We start from the raw sequence: 24,502 nt of genomic DNA on the forward strand, positions 1-24,502 counted from the left end.
GTATAATATGCTTAAGTCTGAAACTTTCAATTTGACATTTTTCATAATCAATTTTAATTCTGTGAAAATTCACTTCATAATTTTTTTAAACTATATCTTTTCTCTCTTTTTATTTTTCTTTCTGGTATTCCCAGGATCTAGATTTTGGCACTTTTATTTCTATCCTCTAAGTCTCTCAGTATTTCTTTGATATATCCCTTCACTCTTTTCTGTAGTCCCCTAGGAGAGTTTCTCCATTTAATCTTTGCGCTCAGTAATTCATCTATAAATTTTACCTATTCTGCAACTTAGTCCATTTTTATGGCTTTTTACAATTTCAGACATTATATTTTCATACTAATATTTTCCATTTGGTTCACTTATTAATGACTTCTTACTCTTTTCTCACTTACTAATATTTCCTCTTTTGTCCTTCGGTAGATACTATCTTCATTTCCTTCTATTCTTAGAATGTTGTTTCTATGAAAAGTTTAACCTAGATAAAGAATATTTGCCTTATTAGAGTAAATTTTTTCTTCATGTTTTTGGTATTGGAACAATCACAGTGTTTGCTGGACTCCAGTCTGAAAATATACATGGCTTTATCAAATTATTCATTAATTTATATTGTTTCAGCAAATATATTATTTCAATAGATTTCTTTCTGTTTAACAAAGGAAATAGTTCTTATGTCAGAGAATGATCATGGCTATTTTCATTATAAGCTTGTTTATAATGTTTTCTTTGATGAAAAGGTAAGTGCATTGTCTTTTTGCATAATTTATCACAATCCTGTGCTATATATGTAATAAGGTAAGATTGTAGCTTTGTTAATCGGATTACTGAACAATCTTAGAAATTTTCCTAACAAAATATCTTCAAATTAGTTGTACATTTTCAACAGATTTTGGGAGCTAAGATATATGTTGTATTACAATAAAATGTATATCGTTTTAGAAAACAATTTGTTAATTCACTTTGTAATTAAACAGATATTTACTCTGGGTATGAACTAGATGCTGCTAGGGATGCAAAAGTAACAAAATTTTAAAAACTAAGATTCATTTACTTTTCTAGGATTGCAAAATGATTTTGCATTTCATTTGATGCTGAAATGAAAGCACCCATGAGTGCAAGAGAATGAGAGAGCTAGCTCCATTTGAGTAGATATATTCAAATGAAAGTTTGCAAATTAATTCAATGAAGTAGGTTGATGTTAGTTGCCAGAACTCCTTGTGAATATGATTAAATGGAGTGTCAAATAAAAAATAAATTCAGATTTAGATAAGGAGAGACCTTATTTGAGAAGATTACTGCAATAAGGGGAGTGGATGATTGTGGTAGGGAGAATATGCCAAGCATAGGATCAGCAAGCATCTCAAAGGCTAGGCAGAAAAGGGCTTTTCTCTTATAAGGAGGAGTAACCAAGGCTGGAAAGAATGGGATGTGGGTGGGAAGGTAGGATGAGTGAGGATGGTACAACTGGGGACAATAGACCAGAGAATGTTTTACTCCGAGGTCAGCCTCTTCTTAGAAGAGACTATGAAAGAAGGGTTGAGGCTGCTAGGCTGAGAGTGGGTCACAGGAGCCTGGGGGAAGGAGAGAAGCTTAGCTAAAGTTTGGTCAAATCAAGGTAGCAGGTCTTTTGTCCAGATTGGTCAGTGGCACAAACACTTCAGCTAATCATTAATGAAGCAAAGAATGGGAATTTGGAGGGTCAAAGTCTGGCCTTGTCCTGGATAAACAGGGGAGTGCCCTGAATCTTATCTAAGTCATGTGGGGAAGGGTGGTTCTTTGTAGCAAGCCATTTCCAGAACACAGAGGGATGGGGGATTTCCTTAATCTTTGTTATTTTCCAGGGTCTCAGGGCTAGGGTAAAGTTCAACATGGTCAAGATGGTGATGAAGATAAAGAGATTTCTGAGGAGAAGTGTTTTGGCAGCTAGATGGGAAAGTCTGGTAGAAAGCCCACAGGAAGGAGACCAGCAGATTTAAGATTACCATAGTCCCACTAAAGTTAAAAATAGGAAGTTTTGATTGTAGTGGCAGAGGCAGAATGCATTATTAACTGTGGTCAAAGCAGTATTGCGTGTAGGCAAGTGTAGTGCCTCTAAGAGTAACAGTAATGCCTCTCACAGTAAGGAAAGCATAATTTTCGAGTGGAAATATTTGGAGGCTCTGTTTTGGAGTATTAGATTTTCCTGCCCATCAATTCCCTCCTAACGAAGCCACTAACGTTGTGAGATGCTCTAGATATCAGGTGAAAAGACATGAGAAGTTTCTTCCAGGGCTGATATAAGAACTGGTAAAAGGAATAATTTCCCTCTGTCTCTCTATCTTAAAACTGTATAAAGTGATTAAAATGGCAAATCTATGCACATTTATAAATTCCTGATTGTTAGAATTTAATGTAAGGATAAAAACTGCTTACCATACAAAATGTCAAAAAAAAAGATCACATTAAAGCAAGACATTTAAATGAAAAAATCCTTTCAAGTGAAATACCCTAATAAAAGGCAGAAAATTTGAAACTGAAGTAAAAATTTTTATATTGTTGCTTTGTCTGTAGAGATCAACTGAATCTTAAAACAATATATATTTTACAAATTCTAGTCTTAAAATCCATTGTCTTGAGTCCTAGACTATAATAGCATTAATTGAGCAGTCAAGCTGTTTTATTCTAGTCTTTCAAAGGAATTCAGACAGTTTTGCCAAAGATAATGTTACCTCAGTAATGGGATCCCACAAGTTCTCACTCACAGTTAGATATCAAAGCGTTTGGTGAAATGACGAAAACAGCAGGTCTAAAAAGATATAATTCTTTTGTGTACTATCAAAATAAAAAAGAGAGACAGTGTATTGTTGTGAGTTTTAAAAAAGGGGAGAATGTTGAGTAGTATTTGTACAAAGAACTTCAAAGTCTAACCTTTAAAATGAAGCTAAACCTAGGTTACTTTTAGGTCCACATATAGGAGAGCCATGTGTATTCTTTTGTAAATAATGTTTGTTTCAATACTTTGTCTTTAAAATATTTCTCTTAGCATAATTTATTTATTGTTGTGATTATTTCATTTTAGAGAAAGGTAACTGACCTCCCATTAAGAACATAAGATAACCCAGGGAGAGAAATAGTTCATTGATCATTGGATGAAGTTCTCATGAAAAATCTCGATCTAGTTATTGAAACACACTGCTACAAGCCTGCCCAAGTAAAGCTCAGGATTTTATAGACACCTGTGGAAGTATATTGGGATACTTATCATGCCCCAGGGATTGCTCAGGTGGTTTGAGATTTCCGCTACATCTCCTTCCCTGGAGCTTTCTCTCTTTTGGTTGAAAGGGCACAACCTTATTCTGGAGGGGGTGAGTGGTGGCGCCACCACCAGGCCGATACTCAGTCCCTGCACAGAGTTTTGTGGTATCCCAGCTTTGCCATAATTATTGCCCGGATACTACTGCACAATGCTTAGCTCTGGAAACGACTTCTGAATATACTTCATTCAAATCCTCTTACAATAGAAAATGTTATTGTTAGAATAAAGTGGTTCAAATTTCATAGCTTTCAGTAAGAATAGGCTGTATGTGCCTATTTTTCTCTCTGATTCATTGTAGCCTTTATTTTGACCTCACTCTTGGCATTGGAAGAGATTCAGGCCCTTTTTATTTTGTTCCATAGACCTGGTATTTCTGGACCTCATATGTCAAGGTTTTCTCATATATAAGCCATTCTGAAGAGTTGGCCACATTATCAAGCGCTAAAGCTGTCCTTAGACCTTCCTCCCCTCCTAGTCAAGGGTGTTTTGCACAATAGTCTGGTTGGGAGCCTCGGGGAGGGCCAGTGGATGGCTCCCCGAAGGCGATTAGCAGTGTGGCTAGGAGTCCTCTGCCCTAATCAGCATGCGCCACACGTGCTCCGCCCTACAACCTGAAACCCTCCCTCCGCCTCACCTTTAGCCTTTGCCCATTTGGGAAGTGACTGTTCACATACACTCTGAAGCTGCCCCTGTGAACGAAACAGCCATTCTGTGCTTCCTCCTCTCGCTTTCAGGGGTATCTACCTCTTTTATAGGGCTCATCCCCATCCATAGAGCCCCATACCCATTCTCGCCTACCTGTCAAAGATGATAAGTTCCTTGAAGGCAGGGACCATGTGCTACTTATTTTTACTTTTCCACTCCTATAATGCTTGTCAAATAATGTGGTCTTGAAATGTATCTTTTGGAAGGGCGAAGGATTTTTTTTATGAGTGTAAAGAGATATGGGTCAATATTATAAAAAAATGAAAATAACGATAAGCATTTATATCCCAAGTTAAGGAATTTCAGAAAACACTAATGCTGCTATTTCTTAGTAAATTATAAATGTATAGCCTCTTAAACACGTATCATGTGACTTCTCCCTCCGTGAAATGTCTCAGTTTGTGCACTGGTTAGTTTTCTCGGCTGCACTTAGTAATGATCTACAAAAGCAAAGAGCCCTTTGCAAATTACAGTCCTACAATACAGTGAAGAAGAATATTATAAGATGTCTTACAATTGGGAGTTTTAAGCAGAGAACCTTTACAATAGACACTAATTAGATCCAGAAGAGAGTCAAAAATGAGCTGAGTTCTCCCAGGAGGATTTTGGAAGTTTCCCTTACCATGGCAAGCAATGAAGTTCCAACTGCTTTAGAGTATTTAGCAATGTGGAGGAGTTAATGCAGGATCTAAAATTGTCTGACATTATCTCAGGATTACCTTCCTGGATTATATATTCAAAAAGCACACAGAAGTTTTGAGAGTAAAAAAATGCATCTTATATGCATTCACATGAGAAAGAACTTTTTTTTTTTAACTTCACCTAATTTACCATCCTGCCAAGAACTAAACCTAATGATTAGTCTTCATTATTTTAGCATCATCTCTGTTCTCTTAGTGAACAGGATTATAAGGTGATGTATGACATATTAATGTGAACAATGTTTTAATCAATATTGAGGGTTTTTTTTCTTTTAACCTTGAAAGAATTCAAGGAAAATATGATATTAAATGTACTCCTAAGGATAAAAATGAAATTCAGAGGCAGCTGCTTTACAGCTTTTAATATTCATACCATATAGAGTTTCTTTAGTCATAACAATGTGACAATTTTTTAAAACAAGAGCTTGGGCAGCAGGTTGCAAAGCAGGAAACTGCCATTCATTAAAAAGTCACTCTAAACTTCTTCTAAACTAAATTATAAATATCTGTGGATTTCCTTTGGTAAATAGTTTTCAAACTTGGATATGCTGGATTTATTTTAAAAAAATGATTGTTGGCTTCAAGCTTGTTTTAAAATTAGGCCTAAAAAGGTTAAATTTATAGAGTAAATGAATACCAAGTGGCCTCATGGTGCTTTGTCAATGGGATTACTGATTTTTACTTAAAATTTGGGATTAAAAGAATTCATCTAATGGCATCTGCCATTAATGTTTATAATGTATTTAAAAATTTTTATTTGGAGGTTTAAAACCCCCAATTGGCTTTAAACTTGGAGTGGTAATATTTCAATACATTATGAATAATTTATGAATTATGAGTTTTTTCCTTGATCATGTTTAAATATTCCATTTGTATTTTGAATATAGCCAGACTTACTTACTTGCCTCTGGATCCTTAAGAAAGATAAAAGCAAAAATGTATATAATAGTTTTTTATAAAGAAATTCAAAATGGGCCTTAGGAAAAAAAAAATCACTCTTACCTTTCCCCATATATAATTAGATTATCTGTTTCTTCTTGATCAAGCTTTGCTCTTCTTCATACTTTAAAGATGTTGCTCCTCTGTCTTCTAGTTTGCAGGGTTTCAGATGTGAAAACTGCTGCCGTCCTAATCTTTGTTCCTCCGTACATGTCTTTTTTTCTGGCTGCTTTTTTAAGATTTTCTCTTTGTTCTTAAATTTGAGCAATTTGATTATGATGTGTCATGGTGTTGTTTTCTTTTTGTTTCTCATATTTGGGGTTTAAGCTTGTTGAATCTCTGGGTTTATATTTTTCATCATTTGAAGAATTCTCAGCCTTTCTTTCCTCAGATATTTTTCTAACTCTCTCCTCTCCTTCAGGGACTATTCAAGCACTAGAGGTTTTTCCATAATTCAGTGATCCTCTGTCTCTCCCTCCCTCCCTCCTTCCTTCCTTCCTTCCTCCTTTCCTCCTTCCCTTCCTTTCTCCCTTCCTCCCTTGCTCCCTCCCTCCCTTCCTTCCTTCCTTCCTCCTTTCCTCCTTCCCTTCCTTTCTCCCTCCCTCCCTCCCTCTGTTTCTTCCTTCCTGCCTGCCAGCTAGACTCTTTCCTGTGTTGCATTATAATTTCTATGTCTGTGTCTTCAATTTCACTACTCTTTTCTTCTGCAATGTCTTACCTGCCATTAATCTCATATAGTATATTTTTTATTTTATACACTGTGGTTTTCATTTCTAGGAGTTCTATTTGGGTGTTTTTTTGTATCTGTTTAATCTATCTCCTAGCTTCTTGAGCATATGGAACATATCTAAATGTCCTTGCCTACCACTACCATCATCCAGGTCATTTGTAGATCAGTCTTGATTAATTTTTCTTCCCATTGTGGATTGTATTTTTCTGCTTCTTTGCATGTGATATATATATATATATATATATATATATATATATATATATATATATAGCCATACACCCTCCCCACCCCACCCCCACACATACATTTTATTGCATACCAAGTATCGTGAATTTTACCATGTTGGGTGCTAATTAACCTTAAAATCTTTTTGAGCATAGTTTGGGATATAGAGAAGTTACTTGGAAATAGTTTGATTCTTTTGGGTCTTGTTTTTAAAGATTTGTCAGGTGAGGTCAAAGCAGCATTTATTCTAGCCTTAATTTTTCCCCACTGATAAGGTGAGACTCTTCCTAGTAATCTAATTGAAGTTCTGTGAATTCAAAATTTTCCTTCATTGCTATTGGTTCTTGTGTGAGCTACAGGCACTGTTCTTTCTAAATTTTGTGAGTGGCTCTTTCCTCAGTCTTGGGTCATTATCAGTACTCAGTTCAATTGTAAGAAGGATTTTTTGCAGGTATCTTTAGTGCTTTCGGTAGAGTTCTTTCCTCTCCAGTGCTCTTGACTGCAAAATAGGCACCTTCATTTCACCACATTCTCAGCAATATCTCCAAAACTCAGGGAGATTGCTGGGGTTCACCTGAGTTCCACCTCCCTGGACCATAGTCTGGAAACCTTCTCCACGCATTAAGCCAGGGAAGTCATAGGGCTTACCTTATTTGTTTTTCATCTCTCATGGATCACTGTCCTTTGTTGCCTGATGTCTAATGTCTTAACAGTCATTGTTTCATACCTCTTGTTTCATTTTTTAGGTGTTTCAGATGGTAAGAAAAGTATAGCCTCTGTTACTCTGTCTTGGCCAGAAGCAAAAGTGTCTAAATAAATCTACATAGCTGAATTTAATATTTGGAAAGGTGTCAACATAAATTTCTGAGGAAGGTTTGGATTATTTATTGAATGATAGTGGTTCTTTTTTTTTTTAATACCATTGGGAAATCAGTGTATGTTTTCATACCATATAGCACTGTTAATCTTAAAGAGTTTTATATTTTAAAAACAGGATCATAAAAAGTATAGCACATGCAAATACACACAGAGACACACAATATTCAATAGTCAATCCCGGGGAATGTGAAGTTGAATGAGTGTTGTCATATAACTGATGGCCATGTAAATTGTTACAACCCCTTTATGTTTAGTTAAAAAAAAAAATAGAAAACCTAAATAGTAATACTTTATACCTAGGGATTTTTACTCTGGGATGCTATTTTATGGGAAAAATGAATAAAAGACAATTTTTATGTAAATTATTCCCTTTGTATATATTTAGCTAAAATTTAGAAATAATAGTTGTTTAATGACAGGGCAATGATGCATCCATGTGTATATAGTCACCAAAACAATCTTTACGAAAAGTTTATCCAAGTGGAAAGATTTATATTATATTGTAAATGGAAGTAAAATAGGTTTATATAGAACTTATATTTCTTAACTTATTAATGTGTTAAGTTGATAATGACATATATCTTATTATGTAAACTATAGAGTGCATTAAAACATGTATTTAAAAAAAATTTATTTATTTTATTTATTTTTGGCTGCGTTGGGTCTTCCTTTCTGCGTGCGTGCTTTCTCTAGTTGCGGAGAGCAGGGGCTACTCTTCGTTGCGGTGCGTGGGCTTCTCATTGCGTTGGCTTCTCTTGTTGTGGAGCACGGGCTCTAGGCACGCAGGCGTCCGTAGTTGTGGCTTGCGGGCTCTAGAGCACAGGCTCAGTAGTTGTGGCCTACGGGCTTCGTTGCTCCGCGGCATGTGGGAACTTCCTGGAGCAGGGCTTGAACCCTTGTCCCCTGCATTGGCAGGCGGATTCTTAACCACTGCACCACCAGGTAAGCCCAAAACATGTATTGTTATACATTAAACAAGTGTAAGTATATTGAATGCCGACTTAGTGTCATGCACTGTACTAAATACATGGGCATAGAGAGGGGAAGTAAGATCTGTTTTACAAAGAAGTGTAGAGTGCCATAGGATCAAATAAATAGGCTAAAGAATGGTGTTTGGAAAGTGAAATTATTGTTTTTTATTTATATTACAAGAATGGCTTATCTGATATTCATTGACATTTATATCTATATGTTTTGTGAGCAGGCAACAATCCTTCTGGTGTTTTAGAGTCATAGAATTGTACTGTTATTTTATACTCTCCTTATTTGGCCTACTGAACTTTATACACTTATTCTAAGGTTTATTATTTTTTGTCTGTACATCCCTAAAGAGCTTATATTATATTGTTCTTAATTTAAAAAGCACAATATTATTTAATTTCATGGATTTTGAAATTATATAGTGTTAAATGCCTTTATATGTTATGGTCTGCTATTGTTGAAAATGTCTACCTAAAAGTGATGAGATTTGGGTAGTGAAGAGGCATACTGAATTTGATCTGCTGACTAATAGACATCATGGTATTGGTCTCTATTTTTCCAGAGAAGCTGAATCTTACATTTGGATACATTATATTCCTTTTCTGCTAGCTTTTGATCTTCACTTATTCCTTGAGGATATGATCAATTAATAATCACGTCTATTAGGTTCTAGGTGAAGAGTAACTCTTGCGAGAATACAGAATATATTTTGTCCTTATTGTATTTCTTTGCATCTTGCAGAGTGCCTGGAACTGGAGATCAATAAATAATTTCTGAGTGAATGAATAAATTAATTGTAGAAAATGAAGTCATTTTTTTTCTTTAATTAATTAATTTATTTATTTATTTTTGGCTGTGTTGAGTCTTCGTTTCTGTACGAGGGCTTTCTCTAGTTGTGGCAAGCGGGGGCCACTCTTCATCACGGTGTGCGGGCCTCTCACTATTGCGGCCTCGCTTGTTGCAGAGCACAGGCTCCAGACACGCAGGCTCAGTAGTTGTGGCTCACGGGCCTAGTTGCTTCGCGGCATGTGGGATCTTCCCAGACCAGAGCTTGAACCCGTGTCCCCTGCATTGGCAGGCAGATTCTCAACCACTGTGCCACCAGGGAAGCCCAAAAATGAAGTCATTTTAATCGTTACATATATATATATATATATATATATATATATATATATATATATATATATAATAGTAATATCTTTCATACCATAGAAAATAAACCATGTTATATTGTTAATATACATGGAATAATTATCTTGGCATTCTAATTCTTAAAATGTATTCTCTACCTATCTTGTATTAATAGCATATATCATGAGAAGATGAGTAAAGTATGGGGTGAATAACAGATTGATATTATTGTGTCATTATCTAAGTCTACTAAACAATGCCGAGTAATATTTTATAATTCAATTAACTATTTTAATTTTTCTTTGGGAGTAGAAGTGCAAAGACAGAGATAGCAGTAATTTCACTGCAATAACAACTTTACGATAAAGATTAATTTCTCTGCTCTGCTTCAGTTGCTATGTAGATTTATGGAGAGTGTTACGGACTGAATGTTTGTGTCCCCTGCAAATTCATATGTTGAAGCCCTCTCCCCCAGAGTGCTGGTATTTGAAGATAGAGCCTTTAGGAGCTAATTAGGTTTAGATGAGGTCATGAAGGTGGGGCCCCAGTGATGGGATTAGTGTCCTCATGAGAACAAGAAGAGACAAGAGTGCCCTCTCTCTTTCTGTCATGTGAGGAGACAGCCAGAAGGTGGCTGTTTACAAGCCAGGAAGAAGGTCCTCATTAGAACCCTACCATGCTGGCACCCTAAAGTATGACTTTCAAACTTCCAGCCTCTAGAACTCTGAGGAATAAATTTCTGTTGTTTAAGCCACCCAGTTGATGGTATCTTGTTATGGCAGTCTGAGCAGACCAAAATAAAAATTGTTACTGAGAAGTAGGGTGCTGCTGTAACAAACACCTAAAAATGTGGAAACAGCTTTGGAATTGGGTAATGGGGGGAAGCTAGAAGAGTTTTGAAGTGCATGCTAGAAGAAACCAAGAGTATTTTGAAGGGATTACTAAAGACGATTCTGGTGAGAGGAGAGCTGGAGAGGAAGTCTCCATCTTCTTAGAGAATACATAGATAATCATGAACAGAATGTTGGTAGAAATCTGAATGGTAAAGGCCATTCTGATAAGGTCTCGGAAAAGTGAAACATGTTTTTTGAACAACGGTGAAAAGGTGATCATTGTAATAAAGTGGCAAAAAACTTGGCCAAATTGTATTTGTGTTCTAGTGTTTTGTGGAGGGTAAAACTTGCAATCAATAAAATTGGATATTTAGCTGAGGGAATTTCTAAGCAAAATGTTGAAGGAGGGGCTTGGTTCCTTCTAATTGATTATAGTAAAATGTGAGAAGGAAATGAATTTGTTAAGCAAAAAGTAATCAGTACTTAAAGATTTGGAAAATTCTCAGCCAATCCATGTAGCAGAGAACACCAAAGGTATGGCCAAACAGCCCTTTGATGAGATTAGTATCTGTGTGAATTACAGACCTAATCAGCTACTCTAGCAAAACACTGCCAGTTTCAACTGAAGAAGATGGAGATGGGATGAAATGAAGAAACGCTTTTGGATTTCTTAGATCCCACAGGACAGGACCATACAGCTATTTGGCTGTGAATGTGCACTATTCTTCAAGACTAGGAATGAATGATCCTGAAGGTGACTCAGAGATCATCAAGGCTTCCTCCTTGGCTTCAGGGGTGGGGAGTGGGAGGTATGCTATTTCCTTGGTTTCAACAGACAGGAAGCAGCCGCCTGGAGCATCATGGGACACAGGGCTGCCAAGCATAGCCTGATTGGGGGGGACATGACCCCTATTTATATCAGAAGACTTCTGTTTATCCACCACTGCTGTTAATGATAACCCAAAACATTACCACACTTCTTGCCAACAAGCTCAGGGAAAAGTTAACCTTCTTTATTATTATTAAATTTGAAGGTAAATATAATTAGTGAAAGATGTATAATAGGAAAAAAGAAAAAAATTAAGGAACTTGGGAGGAATTTAATTTGATATATTGTTCTTGTCTGCTGTGCCACTCATAATATTGAGTACTTACGTTTATTCCTACCCATTGTCCTTCAGGATATTGTGAAATATTGTTTCTAAACATCTAGAAAATTTAAAAAGACTTTGTGATTAAAATAATTTACATAAAAGAGGTTGGTCAACATTCCTTTATTTATGCTTTACTATTTTCTTAATTTTATAGGATATAAAGTGTGACTGAACTGAACATCTATTTGGTTGTTCCTCATCATGAACCGTGCTTTTAGCAGGAAGAAAGGTAAGTGTATCCATTAAAGACCTGGGAGTCATTTCAATATTACTGTGTAAATCAAGCAGAGATGTTAAGAAATCACTTTGCCCGATTAACAAACCATGTGACTCTAGAATGAAGTTAGAGTCACAAAGAATAAAGTGATCTGACTTAGGAAGTTAGTCCTAACTTCACTTTTCATAGCCATAGTACTAAATTCCCTGAGCTTACACGGGCTATAGTGATTTAAATTCACTCATGTGTGTGTGTGTGTGTGTGTGTGTGTGTGTGTGCATGCACTTCACTTTTTATTGAATAATGTATAAGGATTCATGATAGGTGAATTGATAGCAAGAGGCCAAATAAATTTGTTATTAATTTGAAAGTAGGAATTTAAAATAAGTATAAATATATCATAATTATCAGTACAGAAATTTTTTTAAGGGGCAGGAAAACATGGCATTTGGCAAAATATTTCTTGATACACTCATAGGAAAGATAGAAAAATTTGATAGTTTTATATAGTTCAATAAAGTTAAAATAATGTATCCTTGCCATTCTAGAAGGAGTTCTCTAGTGGTAGGCACAGGGCTCTCTCCTGTTTAACATGCTGTCAATGACCTGGGAGAGAATACTTAAACGATGCCACTCAAGTTCGTAGGTGATTGAAAGTAGGAAGAGATAACTGGTGTGGTAGGATTACAGGCATATGGGGGGGAAATGACTAGTTAGGTCATATTCCACACTGTAAACTTAATAAGATATTGTAAATTGCCAAACATGGGTCCAGAACCTCTAACACTTCTATACTTATTTATATATTGTTATTATTTGGAAGATGCACCTTAATTGCTGTGTGGGTAAAACATGGCTGAAGAATACAGTCATCAGTGTGGTTATCAAAGGTTCCAGTTCATTTTTTAATGGATGAATAATGAACAGTCTTGAACCAGGAAATAGATTGTTCTGTTCTACTCCATGCCATCAGGCACAGTGTGTTCTTGCTTTTAAGGATGAATTGACACACTGTAACATGCCTGGTTGAGAAAGGCTGAGATGACTTCAGGACTTTCAACCATGCAACAGGAAGCACGGCTGAGAACCCTTGGTGTGGTCTTGCAATTTTTGAAGACCTATGAATGTTTGAATGCTGTCATTTGGTCATGGAACTAACTTTAATAAAGGACAAATAGGTGTAAATTATAAGGTCATTGATTAAATGTAGGAAAAAAATTCCAACAAAGTTGTGCCAAAGTATAATGGAATTATTCAAAGTATTACCTTTATTTTTTACTGAAATGAGAGGTGTTCAAACATTTGGATGTGGTACAGAGGATTAATGTATTCAGTAGGGATTTAGGTAATGTGAAGAACTTTCAGGCACTTTTCAACCCTGGGAAACTAAGAATTTATTATTTTACTTATTTTTCAGAATAAGAGGAAGGCAAAATGACATTTATTGTGGTCTGTAGCTTGCTTCTGATTTAAAACATACACCAAAAATAAAATCATGCTTCTTTTTATTCCCTTTACTAGTAAAAAATCTAGAAATAATTCTCTGATATGTAGAAGTATTTTTAATAAGACAATAAAAACCTTACATCACAACTCATCACTTTAAACACACTACCTTGTTTTTTAAAGACACTTCAATATCTTCGCTTCTTTTTATTTGCTTAGAATTCCCTTTCCCATGGTTTTAAAATTGAAACTTCACATTTCTAATTTACTCTTTATTTGAAGGGGATTTGGAGTGGTTTTTCACTGAGAAATCCCAAGTGTTGGATAGTATGAGTAACTGGCGATTGTATATTTGTCTCACTTGAAGACAGTGGGAGTACAACCATGAGGAAAATTAGAGAATCAAGAAGCAGAAGCGCTTGTTGTCTAGTGATTACATATCAGAAAATTATTGATCAATATTTCACTCCAGTTCAGTTAGAACCTGATGCTGGAAGTTCTACCTTAAGTTCACCAGTCACTTCACACTCTCTCATTTATTACAGTTGTTAAAAGAAAACTTCTTGGAGCCTGTGCTCCTAGTTTCAACCAGTAGCACTATTTGTTGAATTTTAATTTGAGATGCAAAACTGGAATTGTATCAGAGAATTCATATACTTGACCATCAGGAACTGTAATTATAGCCCTAGAGAATATATAATTCAAGTCATCTTTCCAATAACTAGCATCAACATACACTGTACTGTACTCTAAACAAAACAAGATCATCTTTTATCATTAAAAACTTATCTCTTATTTCATAGATATCCAATTTACTTGGTTATTACATGCAACCTTACTGAATCAGAAACCCAAGGAAAAGAGATTATCTTAAACCTAAACATAATTCTTTTTTTTTTCTCTTTTTATTAAATCTCCCAATTAGTAATTTGGTATTCTTTGATTGAATTGTCCAGGCACTTCACTGATTTTCTTTGCAAATGCTTTAATGGTTATTAGAGTTGCTCACAGGGTCTGAAAAATACTGAATGTACTAGAATTGCATCATTTTGGACTATTTTGAAAAGCTCTGTAAAAATTATGTAACCCCAGATTCATAGATTAAATTTTAATGAATGTTTTATAGCTTCTTTCTTTCCCTATGTTAGCTTTCTTCTTGAATTTTTAAAATCTTATATTCTATTTATTATGTCAAAAATTAATCATTTAGTTAAAAAAGTATAAAACATAGCATATGAATAAATGTGACTAAATAATTCAACTAATTACACTTTATGTTCTTTAACTTATCAGTTGATATACTGATGAGTAGAAATAATCATAGTACAAAGCACTTAAATTTCAATAGTATTTAAATATTTTCCTTTTCATGAAAATTTTATTCAAATGCATCCATTCATCCATCAATAATTAGTTTTAAATTAATATGTTCAAAGTAGGTTTTTTCACTATGTTAAGCTCTGGTGATACAAGAATAATGAAGTTTACTGCATCTTTCTAGATGAACTCTTAATCTAAATACATTTGAATACCTAGATTTATTGACCCGGTAGTCAGAGTGGTTTGACAGCTGTCAAATATTTTTGAAATGTTGGCCTTTCCTTTTATGTGAATGTTCACTATTAAGTCAGTGATTATAGTTTAATATCAAGAAAGGGAACACATTCTAGAGTGTCTATGTTCCTGTTTCTTCACCAATTCTATGTATCCAATATCTTTTGTGGGTCCATATAGTGACCAAAGACCTTCATCTGTACCCTTTCTTCAAGGTCAGCCACATCTGTATGAGTTAACATATAGTTTTGTCCTGTCAGTTTTTTCTTTTGCCAAAGTATAAATTAGAATGACATTAAGGACTTATTTTGGAAATCCTTCAGGTTTAATAAGTGTATTACCTATACTAGAGGTATGTAATGAACAACCATTAAATCGTCAGCACTTGGTGTGTGGATGTAGATTTTTTGTCATTGTAGTAACTGCAGCTTATCCGCTGGTAATTTAGCATTGTGATTATTTTAGTCTTTCACCAATAGCAGCTGGATATACCTAACCTCTTTCTAGGTTACTGCAATACGAGACTATAACAAAGGCAGTGTCATGAGTTTTCGAATAATAGTGGTTTAGAGGAGAAAACAGTTATCCCTCTGCTTCAGGATTGGAATGAACCATCGTATTCAAACTTTAGTTAGACTTTGCATCCTCCTGAACTATGCTGTGTGTCTTGGAAAAGGAGACATGAGAAGAATTGAGATAAGGGGTAAAAAAAAGGAACTAGATATCTTTTTAGGTTTTCTGAAGGCAGGTCTTTGATGTTTTTATTATCTTGGTATACAGTATTGTGATAAATTTATTTTAATATACAAGAGCAAGACTATATTCCACATCTAAGTACAAATTATTCTTGAATTAATCATATCACTATCCAGTAGAAATCATAAAGAGAAAACTATAGTTAAAATGAAAATCCATACAAGAAATAAGAGTTATACATTATTGTCAATGTCACTATGTCAATACCGCTTTTTGAAGCCTAGGATGTATTGCTTCTCAAAATATTTCACCCAAGTACGGCTGTCACATATCCACTTCAGTAATCAGAAATAGCCCTAAAATTCATCATGGGCACAGGATTTTATTGATCCCTCATGTTTTGTCTTAGAAATTCTTGTGAATATTGCATTGCACCCCATAAACATATTTAATACATAGTGCATTATCCTTTGAATGGTTTAAAATAATTAAAATTCCAGGAATATATGCCATTTTCTCTATGTCTTCACATTCCCCCAGTTTGAGAACATATTAATTATACCAAACTAGTTTCTGTTAACATCATTTTTAAATGTTCTGAATTGAATGTTGAAAATGCTTTGTTAGTAATCTGATATTTTCTTTTAGTGTGTACTTATTTAATATTTTTCACGGTAAAATATATGTCTGATTTTATTCTATTTATAATATTGATTCTAAATTTTTAAATTCCCATTAGGAGTAAAATATTCACAAAACTCCACTTAAGAAGACATAACATATTTGAAGATTGAGAAGTTTTACTACAGACAAATGCAGTTTGTGAAAAATCAGCAAATTTGATTTGTGTAAACATTAGCATGTTTTGCTTTTTTCCTGCTTATTTGTTCCACAAAATATTTTTGGAAGATATGTGGAATATGTAAATCAAATTCAAAAATTGAATGAAAATTTTATTTTCTATTTCTATCAATAATATACAATACAAATTACTTTCGATATCTTCTATTTTTTTTTAACATCTTTACTGGAGTATAATTGCTTTACAATCTTCTATTCTTTTAGTTACTTTTATTTCTGTTATTCTATTACACTAATTTAAATAGTGTAATAATTTCAAATTACTGCATTTAAGATTATTTATATTCAAAACTCCTGATAGTGGACCCTCAATCAATGTTTCTCTAAATTGAGGCTAAAAAATTATCCTAATATTATATTAATTTTTAAATGAATTTAGTAGATTGTTTCATTTCAGCTTTATATAAATGCAGTTGTTAGTTTAATGTTAAAATTTCCCGTTACTAAATAGTTAATTCTTGATACTAAGGAATAGTAACAGTCATGAGAAAAGAGCAGATTACTATTTATTGAAAAGGGAATTAAGAAAAATAACCTGTTATTCATGAGAGTATCAAATGAAATAAGAAAAATAACACATAATTATTCACATAATTGATATAATTACTCATAGCACAACTGATGTTTTTTTAATATTCTTTAAAAATTCAAAATTGTTTTATTATTAGAAAGCTTTTAAAAGGAAAAGACTTTTATATTAAGGAAAGAATCCTATAATTACTTTGTGGTTACATTGTTCATACATCTGACTAGTTATTATTTCTCATTTTAGCAAAACTATCTCAGAATTAGAAGTGCTCCCATCCATATCAGACTCCTTTCAAATGCATGAATATGACACCCTTAGAACCTGTGATTTAATTTAACACTGTGTATTCTTCATTGCAGACAAAACATGGATGCATACGCCAGAGGCTTTATCAAAACATTACATTCCTTATAATGCAAAGGTAAAATAGTTCATATGATATTATTGAATTTTATTTTGCTATAGTATTATTGCTAATTTATTATTATTTTTTTATTTAACATCTTTATTGGAGCATAATTGCTTTAGAATGTTGTGTTAGTTTCTGCTGTATAACAAAGTGAACCAGCTATATGTATACATATATCACCATATCCCCTCCCTCTTGCGTCTCCCTCCCACCCTCCATATCTCACCCCTCTAGTCACAAAGCACCGAGCTGATCTCCCTCTGCATTGCAGCTGCTTCCCACTAGCTATCTATTTTACATTTGGTAGTATATATATGTCAATCTTACTCTCTCAATTCATCCCATCTTACCCATCCCCTTCCCCATGTCCACAAGTCAATTCTCTATGTCTGCATCTTTATTCCTGTCCTGCCCCTAGGTTCATCAGAAACTTTTTTTTTTTCAGATTACATATATATGTGTTAGCGTATGGTATTTGTTTTTCTCTTTTTGACTTCATTATGTATGACAGACTCTAGGTCCATCCACCTCACTACAAATAACTCAATTTCTTTTCGTTTTATGGTTGAGTAATATTGCATTGTATATATGTGCCACATCTTCTTTATCCATTCATCTGTTGATGGACACTTAGGTTGGTTCCATGTCCTGGCTATTGTAAATACTGCTGCAATAAACACTGTGCTACATGACTCTTTTCGAATTATGGTTTTCTCAGGGTATATGCCCAGTAGTGGGATTGCTGGGTCATATGGTAGTTTTATTTTTAGTTTCTCAAGGAACCTCCATACTGTTCTCCATGGTGGCTCTATCAATGTACAATCCCACCAACAGTGCAAGAGGGTTCTTTTTTTCTCCACACCCTCTCCAGCATTTATTGTTTGTAGAGTTTTTGATGGTGGCATGTGAGGTGTGAGGTGATACCTCGTAGTTTTGATTTGCATTTCTCTAATGATTAGTGACGTTGAGCATCCTTTCATGTGTTTGTTGGCAATCTGTATATTTTCTTTGGAGAAATGTCTATTTAGGTCTTTTGCCCATTTTTGGATTGGGTTGTTTGTTTTTTTGATATTGAACTGCATGAGCTGCTTGTATATTTCGGTGATTAATCCTTTGTCAGTTGCTTTGTTTGCAAATATTTTCTCCCATTCTGAGGGTTTTCTTTTCGTCTTGTTTACGGTTTCCTTTGCTGTGCAAAAGCTTTTAAGTTTCATTAGGTCCCATTTATTTCTTTTTGTTTTTATTTCCGTTTCTCTGGGAGGAGGGTCAAAAAGGATCTTGCTGTGATTTATGTCATAGGGTGTTCTTCCTATGTTTTCCTCTAACAGTTTTATACTGTCTGGCCTTACATTTAAGTCTATAATCCATTTTGAGTTTATTTTGGGGTATGGTGTTAGGAATTATGCTAATTTCATTCTTTTACATGTAGCTGTCCAGTTTTCCCAGCACAACTTTTTGAAGAGGCTGTCTTTTCTCCACTGTATATTCTTGCCCCCTTTATCAAAGATAAGGTGACCATATGTGTGTGGGTTTTTCTCTGGGCTTTCTATCCTGTTCCATTGATCTATATTTCTGTTTTTGTGCCAGTACCATACTGTCTTGATTACTGTAGCTTTGTAGTATAGTCTGAAGTCAGGGAGCCTGATTCCTCCAGCTCCATCTTTCTTTCTCAAGATTGCTTTGGCTATTCTGGGCCTTTTGTGTTTCCATACAAATTGTGAAATTTTTTGTTGTCGTTCTGTGAAAAATGCCATTGGTAGTTTGATAGGGATTGCATTAAATCAGTAGATTGCTTTGGGTAGTATAGTCATTTTCACAATGTTGATTCTTCCAATCCAAGAACATGGTATATCTCTCCATCTCTTTGCATCATCTTTAATTTCTTTCATCAGTGTCTTATAGTTTTCTGAGTACAGGTCTTTTACTTCCTTAGGTAGGTTTATTCCTAGATATTTTATTCTTTTTTTTGCAGTGGTAAATGGGAGTGTTTCCTTAATCTCTCTTTCAGATTTTTCATCATTAGTGTATAGAAATGCAAGAGATTTCTGTGCATTAATTTTGTATCCTGCTACTTTACCAAATTCATTGATTAGCTCTAATAGTTTTCTGGTAGCAGCTTTAGGATTCTCTATGTATAGTATCATGTCATCTGCAAACATTGATAGTTTTACTTCTTTTTTTCAGATTTTAAAATTTCTTTTTCTTCTCTGATTGCTGTGGCTAAAACTTCCAAAACTATGTTGAATAATAGTGGTGAGAGTGGGCAATCTTGTCTTGTTCCTAATCTTAGAGGAAATGGTTTCAGTTTTTCACCATTGAGAACAATGTTGTCTGTGGGTTTGTCATTTATGGCCTTTATTATATTGAGGTAAGTTCCCTATATGCCTACTTTCTGGAGAGTTTTTATCATAAATGGGTGTTGAATTTTGTCAAAAGCTTTTTCTGCATCTATTGAGATTATCATATGGTTTTTAATCCTTCAATTTGTTAATATGGTGTATCACATGAATTGATTTCCATATATTGAAGAATCCTTGCATTCCTAGGATAAACCCCACTTGATCATGGTGTATGATCCTTTTAATGTGCTGTTGGATTTTGTTTGCTAGTATTTTGTTGAGGACTTTTGCATCTATGTTCATCAGTGATATTGGCCTGTAGTTTTCTTTTTTTGTGACATCTTTGTCTGGTTTTGGCATCAGGGTGATGGTTGCCTTGTAGAATGAGTTTGGGAGTGTTCCTCCCTCTGCTATATTTTGGAAGAATTTGAGAAGGATAGGTGTTAGCTCTTCTCTAAATGTTTGATAGAATCCGCCTGTGAAGCCATCTGGTCCTGGGGTTTTTTTGTTGGAAGATTTTTAATCACAGTTTCAATTTCAGTGCTTGTGATTGGTCTGTTTATATTTTCTGTTTCTTCCTGGTTCAGTCTCAGAAGGTTGGGCTTTTCTAAGAATTTGTCCATTTCTTCCAGGTTTTCTATTTTATTGGCATATAGTTGCTTGTAGTAATCTCTCATGATCCTTTATATTTCTTCAGTGTCAGTTGTTACTTCTCCTTTTCCATTTCTAATTTTGTTGATTTGAATATTCTCCCCTTTTTTCTTGATGAGTCTGGCTAATGGTTTATCAATTTTGTTTATCTTCTCAAAGAACCAGCTTTTAGTTTTATTGATCTTTGCTATTATTTCCTTCATTTCTTTTTCATTTATTTCTGATCTGATCTTTATGATATCTTTCCTTCTGCTAACTTTGAGTTTTTTTTTTGTTCTTCTTTCTCTAATTGCTTTAGGTGTAAGGTTAGGTTGTTTACTTGAGGTGTTTCTTGTTTCTTGAGGTAGGATTGTATTGCTATAAACTTCCCTCTTAGAACTGCTTTTGCTGCATCCCATAGGTTTTGGGTCACCGTGTTTTCATTGTCATTTGTCTCTAGGTATTTTTTCGTTTCCTCTTTGATTTCTTCAGTGATCTCTTGCTTGTTTAGTAGAGTATTGTTTAGCCTCCATGTGTTTCTATTTTTTACAGATTTTTTTCCTGTAATTGATATCTAGTCTCATAACGTTGTGGTTGTAGAAGATACTTGATATGATTTCAATTTTCTTAAATTTACCAAGGCTTGATTTGTGACCCAAGATATGATCTATGCTGGAGAATGTTCCATGAGCACTTGAGAATAAAGTGTATTCTGTTGTTTTTGGATGGAATGTCCTATAAATATTAATTAAGTTCATCTTGTTTAATGTGTCATTTAAAGCTGTGTTTCCTTATTTATTTTCATTTTGGTTGATCAGTCCATTGGTGAAAGTGCGGTGTTAAAAGTCCCCTACTATGAATGTGTTACTGTTGATTTCCCCTTTTATGGCTGTTAGCATTTGCCTTATGTATTGAGGTGCTTCTATGTTGGGTGCATAAATATTGACAATTGTTATATCTTCTTCTTGTATTGATCCCTTGATGATTATGTAGTGTCTGTCTTTGTCTCTTGTAATAGTCTTTATTTTAAAGTCATTTTGTCCGATATGAGAATTGCTACTCCAGCTTTCTTTTGATTTCCATTTGCATGGAATATCTTTTTCCATCCCCTCACTTTCAGTCTGTATGTGTCCCTGGGTCTGAAGTGGGTCTCTTTTAGACAACATATATACGGGTCTTGTTTTTGTATCCATTCAGCCAGTCTATGTCTTTTGGTTGGAGCATTTTACCCATTTACATTTAAGGTAATTATTGATATGTATGTTCCTATTACCATTTTCTTAATTGTTTTGGGTTTGTTATTGTAGGTCTTTTCCTTCCCTTGTGTTTCCTGCCTAGAGAAGCTCCTTTAGCATTTGTTGTAAAGCTGGTTTGGTGGTGCTGAATTCTCTTAGCTGTTGCTGTCTGTAAAGGTTTTAACTTCTCCATCAAATCTGAATGAGATCCTTGCTGGGTAGAGTAATCTTGGTTGTAGGTTTTTGCCTTTCATCACTTTAAATATGCCCTGCCACTCTCTTCTGGCTTACAGAGTTACTGCTGAAAGATCAGCTCTTAACTTTATGGGGATTCCCTTGTATGTTATTTGTTTCTTTTCCCTTGCTGCTTTTAATTTTTTTCTTTGTATTTAATTTTTGATAGTTTGATTAATATGTGTCTTGGCATGTTTCTCCTTGGATTTATGCTGTATGGGACTCTCTGCGCTTCCTGGACTTGGTGGATTATTTCCTTTCCCATGTTAGGGAAGTTTTCAACTATAATCTCTTCAAATATTTTCTCAGTCCCTTTCTTTTTCTCTTCTTCTGAGACCGCTATAATTCAAATGTTGGTGCGTTTAATGTTGTCCCGGAGGTCTCTGAGACTGTCCTCAATTCTTTTCATTCTTTTTTCTTTATTCTGCTCTGCAGTAGTTATTTCAAATATTTTATCTTCCAGGTCACTTATCCATTCTTGTGCCTCAGTTATTCTGCTATTGATTCCTTCTGGAGAAGTTTTAATTTCATTTATTGTGTTGTTCACCATTGTTTTTTTGCTCTTTAGTTCTTATAGGTCCCTGTTAAATGTTTCTTGTATTTTCTCCATTCTATTTCCAGGATTTTGGATCACCTTTACTATCATTACTCTGAATTCTTTTTCAGTTAGACTGCCTATTTCCTCTTCATTTGTTTGGTCTGGTGGGTTTTTGCCTTGCTCCTTCATCTGCTGTGTATTTCTCTGTCTTCTCATTTTGCTTAACTTACTGTGTTTGGGGTCTCCTTTTTGTAGGCTGCAGGTTCGTAGTTCCTATTGTTCTTGGTGTCTGCCCCCAGTGGGTCAGGTTGGTTCAGTGGCTTGTGTAAGCTTCCTGGTGGAGGGGACTGGTGCCTGTATTCTGGTGGGTGGGGCTGGATCTTGTCTTTCCGATGGGCAGAGCTGCGTCTGGTGGTGTGTTTTGGGGTGTCTGTGAACTTATTATGATTTTAGGCAGCCTCTCTGCTAATGGGTGGTGTTGTGTTCCTGTCTTGCTAGTTGTTTGGCATGGGGCATCCAACACTGGAACTTGCTGGCCGTAGTGTGGAGCTGGGTCTTAGTGTTGACATGGAAATGTCTGGGAGAGCTCTCACCAATTGATATTACATGGGGCCAGGAGGTCTGTGGTGGTTCAATGTCCTGAACTTGGCTCTCCCACCTCAGAGGCTCAGGCCTGACACCAGGCCAGAGCACCAAGACCCTGTCAGCCACACTGCTCAGAAGAAGAGGGAGAAAAAAAGAAAGAAAAAAAATAATAAATTAAAAAAAATTATTAAAATAAAAAAGTTATTAAATTAAAAAATAATTATAATTTAAAACAAAAAGAAGAGAGAAACCAAACCAATAAACAAATCCACCGGTGATAACAAGCTCTAAAACTATACCACGATTAACATAAAAATCAGAAGCAAGTCAGTCGCAGACAGCAAACCTAAGTCTACAGTTGCTCCCAAAGTCCACTGCCTCAATTTTGGGATGATTTGTTGTCTATTTAGGTATTCCACAGATGCAGGGTACATCAAGTTGATTGTGGGGATTTAATCCGCTGCTCCTGAGGCTGCTGGGAGAGATTTCCCTTTCTCTTCTCTGTTCGCACAGCTCCTGGGGTTCAGCTTTGGTTTTGGCCCCACCTCTGCATGTAGGTCACCCTCAGGCATCTGTTCCCACCCAGACAGGAGGAGGTTAAAGCAGCGGCTGATTAGGGAGCTCTTGCTCACTCATGTGGGGGTGGGGAGGGGTATTGTAGTTATAACTGGAATGCGGGGAGAGCCTGCGGCAGCAGAGGCCAACATGACATTGCAGCAGCCTGAGGTGCGCCGTGCGTTCTCCCTGGGAAGTTGTCCGTGGATGATGGGACCCTGGCAGTGGCGGGCTGCACAGGATCCCGGGAGGGGAGGTGTGGAGAGTGACGTGTGCTTGCACACAGGATTCTTGGTGGCTGCAGCAGCAGCGTTAGTGTTTCATGCCCGTCTCTGGTGTCCGCGCTGATAGCCGCCGCTCGCGCCCGTCTCTGGAGCTCATTTAGTCGATGCTCTGAATCCCCTCTCCTTGTGCACCCGGAAACAATGGTCTCTTTCCTTTTAGACAGGTCCAGAGTTTTTCCTGGACTCCCTCCTGGCTAGCTGTGGCTCACTAGCCCCCTTCAGGCTGTGTTCACGCCGCCAACCCCAGTCCTCTCCTGGGATCCGACCTCCGAAGCCCGAGCCTCAGCGCCCAGCTCCCGCCCGCCCCGGCGGGTGAGCAGACAAGCCTCTCGGGCTGGTGCGTGCTGGTCGGCACCGATCCTCTGTGCGGGAATCTCTCTGCTTTGCCCTCTGCATCCTCCTCCGTGATTCCAAAGCTTCCCGCCCCCTGCTGCCACCCCCTGCCCGCGCCAGTGAAGGGGCTTCCTAGTGTGTGGAAACCTTTCCTCCTTTACAGCTCCCTCCCAGAGGTTCAGGTCCCGTCCCTATTCTTTTGTCTCTGTTATTTCTTTCTTCTTTTGCCCTACCCAGGTACGTGAGGAGTTTCTTGCCTTTTGGGAAGTCTGAGGTCTTCTACCAGTGTTCAGTGGGTGTTCTGTAGGAGCTGTTCCACCTGTAGATGTATTTTTGATGTATTTGTGAGGAGGAAGGTGATCTCCATGTCTTAGTCCTCCGCCATCTTGAAGGTCCCCTTATTATTGCTGATTTATGGTTGATCTTAGAAAGACTGCTTATGCTTTGGCATTTCTTAGTAGATGATCCCTGAAAAATTTTGCATAAA

General features: G+C 35.9%; 1 protein-coding gene and 1 pseudogene across 19 annotated transcripts in view; one reads left to right on the plus strand and one right to left on the minus strand.

Moving 5' to 3' along the window:
- The window catches only part of GULP1 (GULP PTB domain containing engulfment adaptor 1), an 812,392-nt gene that overhangs the window by 694,662 nt on the left and 93,228 nt on the right, over positions 1–24,502 (plus strand). For 18 of the 19 annotated variants that reach the window (XM_059928297.1, XM_059928301.1, XM_059928303.1 and 15 more), the window contains 2 exons: positions 11,725–11,799; positions 17,233–17,294. In XM_059928297.1, the coding sequence (XP_059784280.1) occupies positions 11,772–11,799; positions 17,233–17,294 (90 nt within the window). In that variant the 5' untranslated portion in view covers positions 11,725–11,771. Of the gene's footprint in view, positions 1–11,150; positions 11,171–11,724; positions 11,800–17,232; positions 17,295–24,502 lie in introns of those variants that run through there. The other variant, XM_059928311.1, reaches the window with a different exon arrangement.
- The window catches only part of LOC132368791 (tigger transposable element-derived protein 1-like), a 426,013-nt pseudogene that overhangs the window by 210,038 nt on the left and 191,473 nt on the right, over positions 1–24,502 (minus strand).

This window comes from Balaenoptera ricei, chromosome 7 (genome assembly GCF_028023285.1).
Source record: "Balaenoptera ricei isolate mBalRic1 chromosome 7, mBalRic1.hap2, whole genome shotgun sequence".
NCBI classification, from domain to species: domain Eukaryota; kingdom Metazoa; phylum Chordata; class Mammalia; order Artiodactyla; family Balaenopteridae; genus Balaenoptera; species Balaenoptera ricei.